A 17,927-nucleotide genomic window follows, 5' to 3' on the forward strand; every position below is an offset into this window, starting at 1 on the left:
TTTTGAGCTATGCTCGACGAACTCTTCTATTATAATTAAATGGATTAATCTTTAGTAAATTTCTATTTTGTAATATATTATAATTCCAAAAAATCTTTAATATTAATTTTCTTCAAAAAAGAAAAAAGAATACGGAATATATAAGTCAGCAGTCTACATTTCCGATGTGGCGCAGTTCTACTGGTTAGTCCTACGTGCCTCTGCGCAACGAAACTTTGTAAGCTCCCACCTTACTCCCCCACTCTTCCACAGTCCTGTTTATTTCCCCAGAAAACTAAATAAGAGGGGAAAAAAAAAACTAAAAAGAAATTTCAGAACCATGGCGGTTCGAGCCACGGTGTCACGGTTTCCATCCGACCCGGACGCGCAAGAAGCTTCGGGTCTGCCATGGGGCGTGACGGTGACGCCGTTCGCGACGAAGGACGAGAACGGCGCAGCTCCGGTCTACGGATCCGACGGTCATATGCTTCCTCGTTGCGAGAACTGTTACGCATACTTCAACACGTACTGTGAATTGGAGCAATGGGCCTGGACTTGCTCTCTCTGTGGGTCCCTCAACGGCCTCTCTTCTCAGGCCATTGCCAGATACTCCCATCCTCATTCCTGCGCCGAGATGATCTCCTCTTTCATCGATCTTGACTTGCCCTGTAATTCTTTTCTGAAAAAAATTGAAACCTTTGTTTATTAGAATTTTGTTTGTTTTCGTTTCTTCCTTTTTTTTTTCATAATGTTGCTGCGCTGCGTTTCAGTGGAGGGTTCCGAGGAAGAGACGATGCAAGCGCGTCCGGTTTATGTTGCTGCTGTTGATTTGTCATGTAAGATTTTGTTAATTGCTTTTTTACTGTTATTATATAATCATCTTTATAGTTTTACTCATTCAGTTACTTGAGTCAATTAGATGAACATTATGATGCTAATCGTTTGAACTGAAAGTAATTTTGACTTAATAGAAGCTGAATCTTGGATCTCCTTGTGTTTCTTAGATTTGTTTTTACTATTTATGTTGCTAGTATATGTTCGAATGAAAGGTATTGTTAGGTTTTTTTAAATTGTAGAAACATGCATGGAATGTGAATTTCATAAGTAGCAGTAAATTGCTCTGCATTGGAAGATTTCTATGCATTACAATTTCATTGATAAAATCATAGTGAGAATGTATTAATTGTTTGCAGCTGATATCAATTGGAATTCAGTTTGATTAGGGATCCTCGTTCCTTTGAAATTTGCATTTTTTTTCTTCTTATGTTAATTTTATGTTGATGATGCTACTCATTGTTGCCTCTCCTTTTGCGCTTAATTATATCTAGCCTAGCCTAAGCTCTTTATCATGAACAACATGATAATGACTAGTATGTATCTTTGATACTTTTGATAATATGGGGAAAAAATTATGCCAAATAACATAGAATGAATAAGAATATTGAGCTCGTTCACATAACAATTCATGATAAACGTAATAAGAAATGACAATGTTGATCTTTTACTTGATAAATCTGATTTAATAACGTAACTTTTAATTAGAAATCGTGGTGATTGATTCTCACTTTACATACTTTACTTGGAGCTTATACTTCATTTAAAATATGATTATTCTTTTTTGTTAGAACAGTAATATATGTTTACTTTTTTTAATGTGCATGTGTAACATTGTGTTTGCATATAATATTTTAATGATCTTGTATTTATCTGCAGCTTCAGAAGAATTTTTAGAACTCACTAGAAGTGCACTGCAGGCAGCTTTAGAAGGTTTGCAATTGCTGATTCAAAATGATATTCTGATCTCTCTTCTGTATGAGCTTTGCCTTAGAAGCGTGGACTTTTCTTTCATTTTTTTTCCCTCTTTTGCAGCTGTTCCGTCTGGTGCGCTCTTTGGGCTTGCAACTTTCAGCCATAAAATAGGACTGTATGATGTTCAAGGGGCTATTCCAGTTGTAAAGAATGTCTTTATTCCCTCAGATACAGAGGACACCCTGTCACTTGAGCTTGAAGATGTCATGCCTTTGTCACAATTTTTGGCTCCAGTATGTTAGTTCGGGATATCTCTCCATCCTTTCTCCCTTGTGTTTGTTCACATTGCCGTGGCCATTGCTCAATTAGAGCTAAATGGCTAAAGGGTCTTTTGCTGAGCCCATGTGCCCAAAATGAGGAATAGTTGACTAGTCTTCTTTATTATTCAGTGTTTTGATTGTCTGGACCCCTGTTATTAACTGAAACCACACTCATGCCATGTGATTTTTCATCAGTGCAGTCCTAAGCTCAGAAAATTTGCTGCAGGTGGAAACTTTTAAGGAAAATATCACATCTGCGCTTGAAACACTGAGGCCAACAACTTCATGGGAGAGAACTGCTGGAGCAGCTCAAGGACTAGATGGTGTCTTGATGGGTGGGCGAGGTTTTGGTCTGGCAATGGAATCCCTCTTCAATTACCTTGGATCAGAATATGGAAACACATTTGCACTAGGTAGGTGACAGAGTTTTGAAGCTCCTGTCACTCATTATCAAGCTTGGATTATGTTCCTGAAGACCCTGCTTTGAAACACATGACTTTGCCTTGCTCTTTTGATCTTGTTCTTTCTAAGATATGATAAACATATTCATCTCCATTGAACATGAATGCAGCCAGAGTGTTTGCCTTTCTATCTGGTCCTCCTGATCATGGAGCTGGGCAACTGGATACACGAAGGTATGGTGAACAGTATGCTAGTAAAGGAGAGGATGCAGACCGTGCTCTACTTCCTGAACAGACACCATTTTATAAAGATCTGGTCAGTTGGATTTGGATTTTGTTTACTTGAACAATGGTCATGTGGTTTTTGAACTGTAGCATTAACATTTATTTCACAGGCTGCTGTCGCTGTTCAAGCAGGTGTTTGTGTAGACATATTTGCCATTACAAATGAATATACAGATTTGGCATCCCTGAAGTTTCTTAGTATTGAAAGTGGAGGCTCATTGTTTCTGTATTCAAGTACTGATGATTCAACTTTACCTCAGGACATGTAAGTACCAAAAGGTCGTAGTGGAACGTTCTGGGATCCCAGTGACTCTTAAAATGGCATTATGTGATCATAGTTTTCAAAATAAGATAGTGCTAAGATTTAAAAATGCATTATGGCAAAATAAAGGGCTTACTTTCATAAATTGTATAAAATATTAATATGTCGACTGCAAAGTAAGTTCATTTTTCACTCTCTCTTATTTAAGAAATGACCAGACATGGTTCATTTTCAAATAATCTATCATCCAGAAGATAATCTTGGAAATATTGTTCTTTCTGCAGCTACCGGATGCTAAGTAGACCATATGCTTTTAATTGTATAATGCGGCTGAGGACATCTTCTGAATTCAAACCTGGGCATTCTGTAAGTAAGACTATAAGTGTGTCTATGGATCATATTTTTCAGGGTTTAGTACTGGTATATGCTTATGACATTTGCATTTTGCAGTATGGGCATTTCTTCCCTGATCCACAATATGAAAATGTTCAGCACATTATTTGTTGTGATTCTTATGCAACGTATGCTTATGACTTTGATTTTGCCAACGCCGCTGGTTTTGCCAGGTACAATTATGTCATGATGTACTTGATACACATCAGAACGATTTATTACTTTCTATAATTTGTTTAGATTATCAATTGGTTTGTTAAATGTTATCTCATTATGCAGACATACTTCTGAACAACCTATGCTACAGATTGCATTTCAATATACAGTTGTTGTGCCTCCTGAGGAACTTTCAAGTGAAGGATTGGGTTCTGTAAGTAGGTATGGTTAATCTAATAGAAAGCTTTCCTCAAGTTGGTTTACTGCTCATTTTGTTTATGATATTTTTTCTTTTTCGGTTTTATGTGAATGTCAATCTTTTATATATTATTCTGAGTATGTTTGTAAGATCTCCCTCTGTCAACCTTGCATGTAAATGTCTGGTGCATAGTATTAGTTAGGGATGGCAAAATCCGGGTGCGGGTCCAGGTTTGGCCTTCCCGTTTCCGGACCCGGATGCCAATTTTACTTTACCGGACCCAAATATAAACCCGGTTTTTTCGACTCCGGGTCCGGTACGGGTTGAACCCGGAAAAAAAAACCGGGTTTCCGGATTCCGGGTTTTGAACCCAGATTTGATTTCGGCTGTGGAAAACAATCATCTTTGATTATTTCTTACAGCTCTGAATTTCTAACTGCAAACAGATGAACACACAACGACAATAGACGTATGAATGCTCACACCCAAATCTGCCTATGGTTCTCCCTAAGCTCCACCCGCAAGTTGTCACAGAGATAAACTTTTGGTGTAAAAGGAATCTTTGGGCCTTACCATTCCACACAGCCAAAGCTCCCAACGACACCCAAAAAAAAAAAAAATAATAATAATAATAGATAATCCTCCAAAGCATCTAACCCAACGTTTCCTCCCATGATCTGCGTGCAACTTCAACCCGTATCACAATCATTGCCAATCGCGACAGAGAAGACTAGAGAGGCGGCTGATGACGATGATGATAGTGAACACAACTGCGAAGGACAAGGTGGCGAAGCGATGAGAGTGACGACGATGAAGATTTGATGAAGGGAAGAGGAAACATGCGATGCGGCTGTGAATTGCAATTTGCAAATTAGGGCACATGATTTTTTTTTTTAACTTCTCTATTTATAACTTAAAATAGTTTTAAAACTTAATATAAAAATAAAGATATACGGGTCCGGGTTCAGATAAAACCGGATCCGGACCCGAATATATGCGCGGTCATAGAATTACATCCGGATTCCGGATAAAATTAAATCCGGTACGGGTTGAACCCGGACCGGATTATCTGGGTTCGTCCGGGTCCGGAAAATATTGCCATCCCTAGTATTAGTTTTGATTGTGATGGTTCTGCTCCTTTTCATTACAATCTTGCAATATCAACTTTTGATACTCTACAGTTTAAGAGGAGTCTTTTGTTTGCACAGATTTGCTTCTGCGGTCGTTCAATTGTCTTTGAGATCCTGGAATAGACCCTGTATATTGATTTCTCAAAGTTTTCATTTGGCCACATCTTGCTTGCCATACTTTACTACCCCTTTAGAACTTTTTGTCTTAACTTGACATTATGTTTATGCAGAGGCAAGCATTCCCTAAAACGACGACTAAGGATTAGGACATTGCAATTTGCAGCTGCTCAAAACATTAATGAAGTTTATGACAGTGTTGACTCTGAAGCTGTTTTGTCGGTACTTGTGCATAAGGTATTTTTTTCTCCCTTCCATCACTCTCAATAATAAAGAAGATAATGATATAAATGAATAAAAATGAGGAAAGAAAAGATTTAGCTGGTGCCATATTCCTTTTGTCAAACTTTTCAAGGTCTGACGAGACCCTGTTAATTCTGGTAGTTGACTACATATCTATGTGTTTGTCTTATCAATTAATCTAATTGTAGACATGAGTTGAAAAAGATTTATGGGGAGGTTTGGTGTCAATAGAAATCCATTTGGCCTTGCACAATGGCATAGTGAGAATGGTGGCAAACATCTTCCTTTAATTCGGGCTCTAATAATCCTTAAGGAATACTATGCTTGCCAGGTGCCGATTGTCAGCAAATACGATTTGGTGGAATGCCCAGACATAATCATGATAACTTCTTCTTTGTTTTTTGGTCAATGTTGCATGATTAAGTTGTGATGTTCAATTGAGTGGTGTAAAGACCTTTGGATTCAACCAAGTAGTCTGGGGTTCAGTCCCACACATGTCCTGATCTCCAAGGCTGTAGAGTACGAAGAAGGTTTATTTCTTTCTTTAATAATGAAAATTGCTTTCTGACTGTCAGTAAATGTACTGTTTGTTTAAATAGGTTATATTAGCCTCTCTTGAGCAAGGAGTTCGTGAAGGCAGGATGTTGCTTCATGATTGGCTAGTAATCCTTACAGCTCAATACAATGAAGCTTTTAAACTTGTTCAGCACAATATTGGAAATTCAGTAACTTCTCAGATTGATGTTGAATTCCTACAATGCCCCCAACTACAGCGTTTACCTCGTTTAGTTTTCGCATTGCTTAGAAATCCTCTTCTTCGATTCCATGAAGAAGGCGTTCACCCTGATTATCGGATTTATCTGCAGTGTCTTTTCAGGTATTTCATATTCTCATTATGACATTAAGGTTTTCTGAGCAATCAGGAGTTGATTTTTATTATCAGGAAAAGATATGAGTTCAGTTGTCCCTGTAGTTCAGGATATGAAAATTTATGGATTTTAGAATTTTGAGAGTAAGACAAAGAATTTTCAAAGCACAATGTCCTTAACAAAACAGCTAGTCATTCCCCTTTCTTTCATTATTATGCAGCAGGCATCTAAAAATTTGGCATATGCAATTATGTGTAGTGTGTTTTGTGACCTAATTTATCCTTCTTTTAATTTTTTATTCTTATCTTTTCTGTAGGAAACTACAGATTTGTTGTTCAAGCTTGTACAATTATTCTGGCTGTTACTATTGATTTGTCGCATTTTATACAATGTCTCTTTGGAGGATATTTTTGACGTCCACAATTGTAATTCATTGATGACATTATCATGTGAATCATTACCTATAATTTGTGATGCAGCGCACTCGAACCAAGTTCTCTTCAGCGTGCTGTTTATCCGCTGCTTACTTCGTATTCTACACCAGATAAACAAGCATTTCCGCGCCACTCACTGAGTCGTGCAGCATTGATCACTAGTGGCAGTCCAATATTTTTGCTCGATGCTTTTACAACTATAATTGTATTTTATTCTTCTACAGCAGACCCTACACTTCCTTTTCCTCCACCCCAGGATTGTAAGTTCTCCCTCATTTCTTTAGGATTTACATAAGCATACCATTTTCCTCTCTTTCACGTATAAAATTTCATTTTCTCAGGTTTGTTACGGACAACAATCAACAAAATGAAGCAAGAGAGAAGTATCACTCCTAAGCTGATATTTATCCGGGGAGGGCAGGATGATGCTACAATTTTTGAGAACTATCTTATCGAGGAACAGGATGTAGACGGAAGTGGCCTCACCAGTGTCATGGGTTTTGTTTCCTTCCTTGAAGAAATCAGCCAGAGTGTTGTGGAATACATGAAGTAGAAGTCCCATGCTAGATACAACTGGCAAGTCATGCGATCCATTCTGGAAACAGTAAAACTTTCACATTCATCAGACATGCATATAAACCAGCCAAAGAAATAGGCTAATATTTATACAAATGAATTTACTTCAACACTGTCTGGTCAGTTTAGATTGGGAAGTTAAACATTTTGTTAGATCCAAGTTGGAAATGGTTCTTCGGGAGTAGTGTGTACCATTCTTCGGCCTTGCAAATTTTACAGAGAGCACATTTAGGAACACATATATTCATCATTTTGTAAAACAAAAGTAGCACAGATTCAGCTAATTAGCTGACTGTACGAATAATTCTAAGGCTCTTTTTCAATCTCCTCAAAATGTGTTGGAATGAAACTCTATTCAGTTTGATTAGGAATGGTTGGTAGCTACCATTTGATAATTTTTCCTTTTATCCTGAAATACTGCATTTCATACATTTTGTTTTGACGTGTAATTTTGTCAAATGGTTCAAAGTGATTCCAGGTTGATCGAATTTAGCTCGTCGTTCGTCGTTGACTTTGTGTTTTTTTTTTTTTTTTTTTCAAATCGGTGTCATCCGGAGCTATATTCCAAGGGTCTATTAGAAATTTAAATATATACACTTACATTTACAATATGCAGGTCTAATAAGCATTGCACGTTAATATGTTTCTACTGATATCGGGAAAATATCTACTTTTATATCATATTTTTTATGGAAAGCGAATAAGACTCAAATTAGTGCTTTCAACAATGCTGAAGGCAACTAATGGGTCTTTGGGTCTTTGGTCCAGTGGGAGAATCCTTACACTTAGAATAATGAGTGCAAGGGTTCAATCCTCCATAAAAGTATTTATGAGACTTATTTACAATCATTTTTCAATTATCAAATAATTGAGTGGAACTAGTCTATTTCTCACGAAATGTGAGTAGAGTGGACAGCTCTCAAATATTTTAAAATTATAGAATCTTTTTGTAAATATTAATTATAATACATACAGTCTTATATAACATTATTAAAAAATTGAAGAATTTGGGCAGCGCAATAAGATCCCAATTGTAGAATCTGTTTGTAAATATTATTAAAAAATTGAAGAATTTGGGTAGCGCTCCAGATGAGTACATGTCACGAATAAGGTCCCAATTATAGAATCTGTTTGTAAATATTAATTGTAATACATACAGTCCTGTATAATATTATTAAAAAAAAATACAATACTGAAGGCACCAGTCTATCATCATTAAGCAACAATTCCAGTGATGAATTTATTTATAATTAAATGAGGATATTTAAATGAGGGGGATTGTGACTTTCTCCCTAATATTTTTTATTTTCACCGCCACTTACCCCTAACAATTTTGATTGTTCTCAATATAACATTAGACAATGCATTACAATAACTATGGAAATAATTGTTTAGATAATTTTAAATGCAAAAATGGCAATGCTTTAAATGAATTTTCTTTTCTTCAATAACGCACCGCATACTAGTATAGTTCAAAACTAATATTGAATCTTAAGAAACCATACTTTATTACTAGAACTAGGCCTTTTCAAAACTAATATTGAATCTTAAGAAACCATACTTTATTACTAGAACTAGGCCTTTCCTCTCTAAATGAATGAAGTTATGTTAAAATTAATTATTTTTAAAAAAATTAGAATTATTAAAAGTGTTTTTGAAATGAACAAATATATATATATATATATGTATGTATGTATTCTGTAATGAGATGCTAAACTTCTTTTAAATATCTACTTTGCGTCAAGATCTTTATTATAATATATTTGTCAAACAATTTCCTTTTTCCTAGTAAATTTGGTGAAAAAAAAATTAAACTGCTTTCATCGAAATTTAAATTCTTTTAAAAGATTTTATTTCATGAAAATTGAACCCTCAAGTCTCATTCAGTCATTTGTCCTGTATGATCGCCAATCATTTAACTGACTGGAGCTAGATAAAAGTATTCTTTATAAGTAAGACAATGATAAATAAAAAATTCCTTTAATGATAAATTTATTATTATTCAATTTAACTGTCGCTCTCTTAGGGTTCTGTTCCCTTTACAATTGCATCAAATTAGACTGAGATAGTGCTATTTAATTCAGTTTAATTTAATTTAATTTTTTTGATTATTTTGCATGCAACACGACTAATCGTCGTTTCGACAGTCAGTCGGTGATCAACTTTCTCTGCAAATCTTCGCTCTTCAGCTTCTCCGGTACTCTCTCTCTCTCTCTCTCTCTCGCGTTAGGGCTATGGCTTTGCATTTTTCTTTATTTTGTTATTATTATTATTATTTTTTTGGGGGTATGATATGGGTTTTGTCCAATTTCATCTGGGTGTAAACAAATATTAGTGGGCGTGATTTATAAGTGAGGATTGGAGTAGTAAATTGTAAAAGTTGAAGTGAGTAAGAAATAAACCGTTTGGAGGCTGTTCATTGTAGAGTCAACCCATCCCTAATATTAAAATTTACTTTGTTTTTTTTTAAGCTAGAGAATTGCTCTAGATTTTAAATGTAGTAACAAATAAAACTGTTAGGGAGGCAAAAGAATAGAGATAAATTTAAGTGGATGCAAGTTGCAACACCTTGATAGCATCGTAAAGCTTATGGGTTCATCGTTTAAGTTAATAATTTACATCATAGCTTGATGATGGATCATTCTAATGAGTATTCAGTATTGCAATCCCTTACCCGGTTCATGATAATATATGTGTGTTTTTTAGTTATAGGAAATTCTTCATTTATTACATTGTTAATAGGGGTATTGAACATATTCTGTTTATTGAATCTCTTGTGTGTCGTTGGTTGAAGAGTCTGGATTATTGATGACTAGCAAGTCTGGATTATGTTTATGGAACTAGCAAGTGTGATCGTCTGAATTCTGATTTTGTTTACTGCATTTTCAAATCATGCCTATCAATGTCCATCCCAAAATCCCTGTCTCAGTTACCATGCATTAATCCTTTACAGGGTAGGTGCAGTGATTGTCACATTTAGTTTGAACCTGGTATATTTTCTTTTTTGTGAGATTGGAGAATGTTCTGGTTTGGTTCTCCTTTTAGTTGCCGCAGTCTCATTCCTTTTTTTTTAATAATGATTGAATAATAAAAATCATGGAAACGTCTTTGTTGCATTACCTTTGCATTATCTTCAAACATTATAGTTGTATGCATACTTCAGTTTTTATCTCTAATTTAGCTTCATATTTCTTACATGCCACTTCCTTGTTATTCGCACTTTTGTTAAGGGGTTATATTTACCCCTTGGAATGAAGCTGATTAAAGCTTAACTTGCCAATATCTCTTGTTTTTGGCAGCACTCTTGTTCTGTTTTCAACAAATTGATTTCTTGATATTTTGCACCACCTTCATAAGCCTCATAATTATCACTCAGATATCTCTTTTGCCTGTCTCATTTACAACTACTACTAATGTTAACATTATTCCTTTAGTACAAATTTCTTTCACATTGCAACACCCTTGAAACTTATATAATGACACGTTTCAGTTGAGATTCATGCTCTGCAACTCCTTTTGGCCATTCATATTGTTGCCTCCTTTCAATATGTCTATATTTCTTCCCATGAATTCTTCTGGCCTCTGTACCTTCTTCACAGTTGCCTTGCAAGCTTGTATAGTTAGATACATAGAATGCCAAGGGAAATGGAAAGTGCATCTGCTGCTGCTGAGCCCGTGGAACTTGAAAAGCCAGTTGGGTCTGATGAGAAGGTTAATTTTGATGAAGACAATGATCCTGAAGAGACAATGGAAGAAGAATATGAGTATGAAGAAGTAGAGGAAGAAGAAGAAGAGGAAGTAATAGAAGAGGAGGTGGAAGAAGAAGTGGAAGAGGAGGAGGAGGATGCTGATGCTGGGAAAAGCGGTGATATGCAAATTGAAGATGAGGATGAGAAGAAAAAACATGCTGAACTTCTTGCTCTTCCTCCCCATGGTTCTGAAGTGTACATTGGTGGCATTCCTCATGATGCTTCTGAGCACGACTTGAGGGATTTTTGTCAGTCCATTGGAGAAGTTACTGAGGTAATATTTATCTTTGTATAGAAAGTACCCTGTTTTCTGCTCTTTGTCAATACTTGAACTAATCCTATTTCATCTATGACAACAGGTCAGAATTATGAAAGGCAAAGATTCGAGTGAGAACAAGGGATTTGCATTTGTGACCTTTAGAAATGTGGAATTGGCCTCCAAAGCTATTGATAAGCTAAACAATACCGAATTTAAGGTAATTTAACCTTGTTTGTCAGACCTATATTGTCCAGTCTCTACCTGACTTTATGTGATGATTTGACTTGTAAGAAAAGTGGTGCATTCTTATCTTGAAAATATAGAAGACAATATGTTTATAGTTCTTTCTTCTCTTGGTCTTTCACTTTATTTCTCTTCATTTGTCTTCAATATCTGTGTCTTTAAGAAGTACTTGGTAGTTTGTTGTAGTTTTTAAACACCTTCCTGTATTCTCTCCATCTCTCAGGGTAAAAAAATACGATGTTCTACATCTCAAGCAAAGTATCGGTTGTTCATTGGTAATATTCCTAGAAACTGGGGATCAGAAGATCTGCAAAAGGTTGTGTCAGAAGTTGGACCTGGAGTAACTGGTGTGGAACTAGTGAAGGTTGGTGTTATGTTGGGCCACTCTCAACTTTGGTTGTTTATATGTTTGAGATTTTTTATTGACATCTTTTCTTTCTTGTGATCTGACTGACTAGTAATTCCCTTAAAAGATTAAACTTATGCCACTGCTTGAGGTTTTTAGTTATTTTTTTAATAGATTTAAGCGTATTTGCTCATTGTCAATTCTTTTGACTGGTGACAGGATATGAAGAACTCGAGCAACAACAGGGGTTTTGCCTTCATTGAGTACCATAACCATAAATGTGCTGAATATTCAAGGCAGAAGATGACTAACCCCAATTTCAAATTAGGCACTAATGCGCCAACCGTGAGCTGGGCTGACCCTCGAAATGTCGATTCTTCTGGTGCTTCTCAGGTCTTGTTTATTTATTTATTTATTTATTTTTTGTTTCATCGGGAGATTGGCCTTTTCATCAGATTACAGCAGTTATGTTATGTTACATGAACCATTATTTATCTTTTAACTTTGTAAGCTGGTATTCTATGTTGGTGAAGCATCATGACCTCTTCCATTTTCTTTTAAAGACCTTGGGACATAAGTTATTGCCTTTTGTTGCAAATTTTTTTCTGACATTCCTTGCTTTATGAGGTATGAATATTGTCAGTTTTACTTGAAGCTATCTTGTACAGGTTAAGGCAGTTTATGTGAAGAATTTACCAAGGAATGTTACCCAAGACCAGTTAAAGAAGCTCTTTGAGCACCATGGGAGAATCACAAAAGTGGTTGTCCCACCAGCAAAGCCTGGACAGGAAAAGAATAGGATTGGTTTTGTACATTTTGCAGAGAGGTCTAGTGCCATGAAGGCACTGAAGAACACTGAAAAATATGAACTTGATGGTGATCATTAGCTTGTAATCTTATTGGCATCATTTGTGTTCTCAAAGCCAATTAACTATCAGTAATTTTGACTGGTTTGCCCTGATGGTCAGGCCAAGCTTTGGAGTGTTCTCTTGCAAAGCCACAGGCAGATCAGAAGTCAGCTGGAGGGTCAGTTTCCGAGAAGCCCAGTTTACTTCAAAATTATCCACCTCATATTGGTTATGGTTTAGCTGGGGGCACCTATGGTGCTCTAGGTGCAGGGTTTGGAGCTGCAGCCTTTGCCCAGGTGAGAAGATGTGTGTGTGTTTAGGTGCTTCTTCAGTTCTGAGTCAAAACTTTGCTTTGTGTAATATTTACATTTAGAGCCTTTCATTGCATGAGAATCAATCAATTCATGTTTATTGCTAGTTGCTTGTACTTAGGCCATGGTTTTGTCAAATATTTCTTATCTTGTGTGCTTTTTCATTGAGATTTGAAAAGAGTTGGGATAATCGTGAAATAGTGACTAATGGCTTTCTGGGATTGATTTCCTCTCGCTGAAATAATTTTCTTCTTTGGTACATTAGCAGCTTCATAGCTGTGGGCACTCCTAGACAATGCTGGTGTGCATTAAAAAGTAATAGTTTGCAAACCATTTTAGCGAGCTTGTGTAACATAATTGATTACAAATTATAATTATTTAGTGTAGCCACTTGTTCTGAGCACTTCCTTTGGTATCATTATTGGTTTTTATTGGTTGTTTTACACACTTTACTTTAATGCCTATTACGGTGGACGGTGTGCTGTAGGATGTTCTCAAATTTCTAGGTTTTTCCATCATGCTCAGTGACACTATGAGTTGTTTATGGTATAAACAAGTAATTCAGTCTTTTAATGGGCTACAATATAAGTATCTATTGTTGAGGTTGTAAAATTTTTAAAAGTTGAGTGTGCATATTGAAGTAGTGAAATAGTTATTTATTTTTCTTCCTATTTATTTTAACTAATTTCGTTTAAGGTTAACATGCAATACATATAATGATACATTTAAACTCCTGTCGTGATTCTTGGTCAAAAGCTTTGCAGTGCTAGGATGACTGATTGCCCTTTGTTCTCTTTATTGAATCCCAGAAGGTCTTTTCTGTTTAATGTAGTGGTGACAATGGTAGTAGAACTGTGTTGTGAGTCTGTAATTGGAGGCTGTATTGCCCTTTATTCGTATTTCCATTTCTTTATTTAAATGATCACTTGTAACTTCTCACTTAATTGATGTTGTCTGTTAAATATGTATACTTCTTGCAGCCCTTGGTCTATGGAAGAGGAGCAAGTCCTGCTGGCATGGCAATGATGCCAATGCTTCTACCTGATGGGCGTATTGGATATGTCTTGTAAGCATGATTGCATCACTTTAGCTACAATGCTTAGTTTAGGAAAATATATTAAAACCACCATTAGGAAAACTGAACTTTTTAAATGGAAGTTACTGGCTGTATGCACATATAATTTTAAATTTTATATGAATAAAATTACAGCTGGCTGTGACACTGATACCTTGTTTAGGCTGTGCCATTTTAAACGGAAGCTCTTACTGTTTTTCTCATTGTAGACAACAGTCTGGAGCTCAACCACACAGCTTGCCTGCACATCATGGGAGTAGTGGTAGAAGTAGTAGTGGAAGTCGCAACAAAGGAGGCAGTTCAAGCCGGGGGAGGCACGGTGATGGTGGCCATGGGCAACGATATCGTCCATACTAGTAGCCTTTTTTAAAAAGCCTATAATTATATATTGGGAATGTGTCTGCATTCCTTTACTGTTCTCATTGTAAAGTCCCAAGATTTTCAGGCATCTGATTGTGGCAACATCTTATTATTTAATAACGTGGTTATGGTATTAGTCTTCTAGTTTCATACTGTCTCTGTACTTAAAATACCATGCAGTCATTTGGTTTCCCAGTACATTTATATCTGTACTAATTAGGAAGGCTAATGCAATCGTTCTTTGTGCAATGCAAGGCTCAGTTCGGAAACCCAAATGTACAAATCTAGCTTATTCTGTCATTGAACGTTAAGGCCATCTAATTTGCCCACTGCTTTGTAGCTGAGTTGCATTTGCAGCCAGTTTCCAAGAACACGTTAAAGTGGCTAGAATTAAGTTTCTCAATTAATGAATTGCGTAGGTTTCGGAGAATTGAACTTTACATTGTCTCCTAAACCACGTGCCTTTTATCATAGCTATCACCGGAGGAGTTAGTAAATGAATTAGCTAAACTCTCGAAAATGTTAGTTAATGTACCAGCAACCGGGCATCTGTAGGCAGTTGCTGATCCATACAGAATTCAAGCTAACACTCTCCACGGACTATGGACAATGCATGTTATTCAACTTGACTGATCTTCATGGATACATCCAGCAAAATGACTAGAGTGTTGAGATAAACAAAAAATATTGTAGTATCTCGAAAAGAAAAAATGTAAAATTTTACAGGCGCAATTCAGTGTCTAAGACAAATGGCCTCTCTTTAGCCACCTCTGCAGCAAATAGAAAAATTGATGCTTGTTTAATCTTACAAGACCAACCTACAATAGAGATTACATCTTATAGAGATTTCGTCTTGATTAGTATTCTACACTTCAGTTTTCTTGGAATGTAGATAATAATGTTCTTGCTCACTCCTTTCCACCAGCATAATCCTACTCTTCATTCTTTTTATCTTTTTCAGTTTTACCACAACTTTTCTTTGATGCCTCACCTTCTACTTTCAGTTTCTTTTTCTCTTCTTTTGACTTCGATGTTCCGGCTCTCTTTCCAGCATTCTTCTGCCTAAATTCTGAATGGAAACCAAGGATCCATCAATCACTCAAAACAGGGGAAAAAGAAGTTCAGTCAATTGTTACAAATAAAGAGTTGATTCCGAGCATATTCACACTCAAACTCAAACTCAATTTCGGGCATGCATCATCCCACCATTAACAAGATTAAAACAGTTGAGTAGCTCTATTAGGTGGGATTGGAGATCATTAGAGGTTGCAGCAGGCCTCAGCTATAAAAATCCAATGGTATCACAACAAGCTGTTTGCAGGTTAAATAAAGCATCCTAACATTGGTTTATGGCAGAAACAAAAGGTTAGCAAGGTAATCAGCCCTCACTGTGCAAACGTAGACAAGCACATTTCCCTCCTTAAAAATAGTCCAAATGTTAACACAGAGGGAAGCATTTCAAAATACGCATGTTGTTCAATTAGTGCTTGTTATAAGGGTCATGTAGTTGAAAGGTCAAATGGTTCTCATGAACGAGCAGGAAACAAGATATCTCTCCACCTTAGAGTCAAAATACATGTTCCTATTGCAAAGTATCAACATACAAGAGATAACACGCGTAACTGATATATATCTTAAGCAAGAGAGGTATAGCATCAGCTGAAAAGTTTTTGCTTGAACAAGCAGAAAGACACTAGAAAGATACAAGATGTACCATTCCAATATGATGCAGTGACAAATGATTCGTCTTACATGGTTTCCTCGAAAAAAGAAAAGAGGATTTGAAGCAACCACCTTTTGGGAGACAATTTGTTTTGCTGAAAAGACACCATATTGCTTATCATGTTTCCGTTGATAAACTGGCATGACTTAAGTAATAGATTGCAAAACTACTTTCCCATCACACTAAAAGTTATTTTGCTTCTGATACAGGTGTACCCTTGACAGGTGTTGAGGGTGATCACTGTGACTATTTTGTAACAAAAATATATTAAAGTTATTAGTCTACCAATCTTTTATATTTGACTAACTCAAAGATACTTCACAAGCTGCTCAATTAAAAATTTCAGTCATTAGTTAGGTACATTTTATCAGAATCAAGTCTTTGCAGCCATAACCAGACAATGAACTAGATCAAAAAGTACTAAGCATTCCTTCTTTTAAAATAAAAAGCAGGAAAATTACAGCAGAAAATGAAAATCCAGTTTCTGAAAGTTAACTGACCATCAAGGGAGTCTCTAAGAGGGTCTACAAACTCATTAAAGTCGATTGCTTCAATTGCTTTTAACACATCCTCAGCGTTAATCGTTTGCCTCTTTGACTCCTTGCATATGTCATTAGCCCTGCAAATTATCATGAAACACTTTGATATGAGCTAGCATAATACTCTTTGCAAACCAAACGCACCCTTACTAAACAACTTGTTTCGAATCCGAATGTGAGCTTCCACAGAATATTTTAATTTAATTTAGTTGATACCCACTTCGAAGATTTTTCCCAAAATTCAACCTTTTCAAAGAAAAGTTATCAAATTTGCTTAAAAAAATTCTAAATTCAAAACAATTAAAACCATAAATAACGAAAATTGATTAGTTGGGGGTTCAGCTTACGTGGCGGAGAGGTAATGGATGAAGATGCGGGCGCTTTCGCAGAAAGCAAGGAGCGCGTCTTTGTGAACGGAGATGTCGGTATCGGGAGAGCAATCGTGCAGCTTATCCTTCACCACACGGCGCACGATAGTCTTCGGCAGCTCTTCTGCTTCCGGTACTACTTTCTCTGTTTCCATTTGCTGATTTGATTTATTTTTCCTCGGTCACAAAGAAAATTTTGGGATTTGGGGATTATATATATAATTTGCGATCGTTTCTAGGTCTTGTTTCCCGCCATTACTGTCTTGGGCCTTGCATTATGGGTAAAACTTAGGGCGGCCCCATTGGGTGGCATCGTATGTCCGTGAGTCCGTCATATGACAAACACATAAAACAACTTTATAACTTTGCGAATGATACAGAAATTGTAAACCAATTATATAATACAATGTGGCCGTGGTACTCTTACGGGAAATTTACAAAAATAGCCAAAAAAACTAGGCACTTTTCAACTTTAACCCCTCAAACTTTTTTCTTTCAACATTAGCCAAATCACCAAATTATGGATGAAATTACCCTCCTCATTCTCACGTTTCCCTCAAGCAAATTCCTTCCCCTCTCACCAAAATCTCATCACCGGAAGTTCTATAGATTGTCGGCGGTGGCGTAGATCGGCAGCGGAGGAAGTTGTTGGCAGCTGAAAGAAGCTAAATCACGTTGAAAATCTTCAGAGATCTCCAAAATCAAAGAAAAAAATTGAAAACCCTAGGTGAGTTGTTATTGCTGTTTTTCTTGTTGTTGTTGTTGTTGCTGCTGTTGTTTGGGATGTTGTTGTTGTTGTTGTTGTTGTTGTTGTTTGGGATGTTGTTGTTGTTGTTTGGGTTGTTGTTGTTGTTTGGGATGTTGTTGTTGTTGGTGATGTTTTAATGGCGGTGGTAGGTGAGATGCATGTGGGAAAGGGAAGAGAAGAGAACGGGAAGGGGAAGCCAACTCGCTCGCGCAAGGGCGTGGCGTCGCACGCGCAGCGCGCATCTC

At 36.5% G+C, this 17,927-nt stretch overlaps 3 protein-coding genes across 6 annotated transcripts; 2 read left to right on the forward strand and 1 right to left on the reverse strand.

Moving 5' to 3' along the window:
• The first annotated feature begins 210 nt into the window (after nucleotides 1–210).
• LOC102619745 (protein transport protein Sec24-like At3g07100) lies at nucleotides 211–7,508 on the forward strand. Of its 2 annotated transcripts, XM_006487831.4 has the most exons (14): nucleotides 217–647; nucleotides 750–815; nucleotides 1,693–1,746; nucleotides 1,849–2,021; nucleotides 2,275–2,461; nucleotides 2,620–2,765; nucleotides 2,845–2,999; nucleotides 3,281–3,362; nucleotides 3,447–3,562; nucleotides 3,669–3,767; nucleotides 5,105–5,228; nucleotides 5,834–6,111; nucleotides 6,583–6,797; nucleotides 6,879–7,508. In XM_006487831.4, the coding sequence occupies exons 1-14, from the start codon at nucleotides 320–322 to the stop codon at nucleotides 7,088–7,090; spliced, it is 2,235 nt and encodes a 744-aa protein (XP_006487894.1). In that variant the 5' UTR covers nucleotides 217–319; the 3' UTR covers nucleotides 7,091–7,508. The 2 variants fall into 2 exon arrangements, with proteins under 2 accessions (XP_052287654.1, XP_006487894.1); XM_052431694.1 differs by lacking the exons at nucleotides 5,105–5,228; nucleotides 5,834–6,111 and having other exon boundaries at nucleotides 211–647.
• A 1,538-nt stretch (nucleotides 7,509–9,046) lies between these two features.
• Nucleotides 9,047–14,452, forward strand: LOC102619248 (heterogeneous nuclear ribonucleoprotein Q-like). Its single transcript, XM_006487828.4, has 10 exons — nucleotides 9,047–9,065; nucleotides 9,261–9,310; nucleotides 10,713–11,136; nucleotides 11,222–11,338; nucleotides 11,588–11,728; nucleotides 11,930–12,103; nucleotides 12,379–12,586; nucleotides 12,679–12,854; nucleotides 13,850–13,935; nucleotides 14,154–14,452. Exons 3-10 carry the CDS (start codon nucleotides 10,747–10,749, stop codon nucleotides 14,299–14,301), a joined length of 1,440 nt encoding a protein of 479 aa, XP_006487891.1. The 5' UTR covers nucleotides 9,047–9,065; nucleotides 9,261–9,310; nucleotides 10,713–10,746; the 3' UTR covers nucleotides 14,302–14,452.
• Nucleotides 14,453–14,978: 526 nt separating this feature from the next.
• On the reverse strand, nucleotides 14,979–17,231 carry LOC102618948 (DNA polymerase II subunit B4). 3 transcript variants are annotated; one of them, XM_025101970.2, is made up of 4 exons: nucleotides 16,914–17,231; nucleotides 16,528–16,646; nucleotides 16,057–16,121; nucleotides 14,979–15,373 (listed from the first exon to the last, which is right to left on the reverse strand). In XM_025101970.2, the coding sequence occupies exons 1-4, from the start codon at nucleotides 17,087–17,089 to the stop codon at nucleotides 15,305–15,307; spliced, it is 429 nt and encodes a 142-aa protein (XP_024957738.1). In that variant the 5' UTR covers nucleotides 17,090–17,231; the 3' UTR covers nucleotides 14,979–15,304. The 3 variants fall into 3 exon arrangements, with proteins under 3 accessions (XP_024957738.1, XP_006487890.1, XP_024957740.1); XM_025101972.2 differs by having other exon boundaries at nucleotides 15,313–15,373; nucleotides 16,019–16,121; nucleotides 16,914–17,229; XM_006487827.4 differs by lacking the exon at nucleotides 16,057–16,121 and having other exon boundaries at nucleotides 16,914–17,214.
• Between the last annotated feature and the right edge of the window lie 696 nt (nucleotides 17,232–17,927).

This window comes from Citrus sinensis, chromosome 8 (genome assembly GCF_022201045.2).
Source record: "Citrus sinensis cultivar Valencia sweet orange chromosome 8, DVS_A1.0, whole genome shotgun sequence".
NCBI classification, from domain to species: Eukaryota; Viridiplantae; Streptophyta; class Magnoliopsida; order Sapindales; family Rutaceae; genus Citrus; species Citrus sinensis.

Excerpts from the sequence above, each read along its gene's own strand:
- LOC102619745 (XM_006487831.4), top strand. The coding sequence starts at position 320 with ATGGCGGTTCGAGCCACGGTGTCACGGTTTCCATCCGACCCGGACGCG. Across the intron at positions 2,022-2,274 it reads TGTCACAATTTTTGGCTCCA|GTGGAAACTTTTAAGGAAAA; the intron begins GTATGTTAGTTC and ends AATTTGCTGCAG. Across the intron at positions 6,798-6,878 it reads TTTTCCTCCACCCCAGGATT|GTTTGTTACGGACAACAATC; the intron begins GTAAGTTCTCCC and ends TCATTTTCTCAG.
- LOC102619248 (XM_006487828.4), top strand. The coding sequence starts at position 10,747 with ATGCCAAGGGAAATGGAAAGTGCATCTGCTGCTGCTGAGCCCGTGGAA. Across the intron at positions 11,729-11,929 it reads CTGGTGTGGAACTAGTGAAG|GATATGAAGAACTCGAGCAA; the intron begins GTTGGTGTTATG and ends GACTGGTGACAG. Across the intron at positions 12,104-12,378 it reads ATTCTTCTGGTGCTTCTCAG|GTTAAGGCAGTTTATGTGAA; the intron begins GTCTTGTTTATT and ends TATCTTGTACAG.
- LOC102618948 (XM_006487827.4), bottom strand. The coding sequence starts at position 17,089 with ATGGAAACAGAGAAAGTAGTACCGGAAGCAGAAGAGCTGCCGAAGACT. Across the intron at positions 16,647-16,913 it reads ATCCATTACCTCTCCGCCAC|GGCTAATGACATATGCAAGG; the intron begins GTAAGCTGAACC and ends GATAATTTGCAG. Across the intron at positions 15,374-16,527 it reads TCTTAGAGACTCCCTTGATG|AATTTAGGCAGAAGAATGCT; the intron begins GTCAGTTAACTT and ends GTTTCCATTCAG.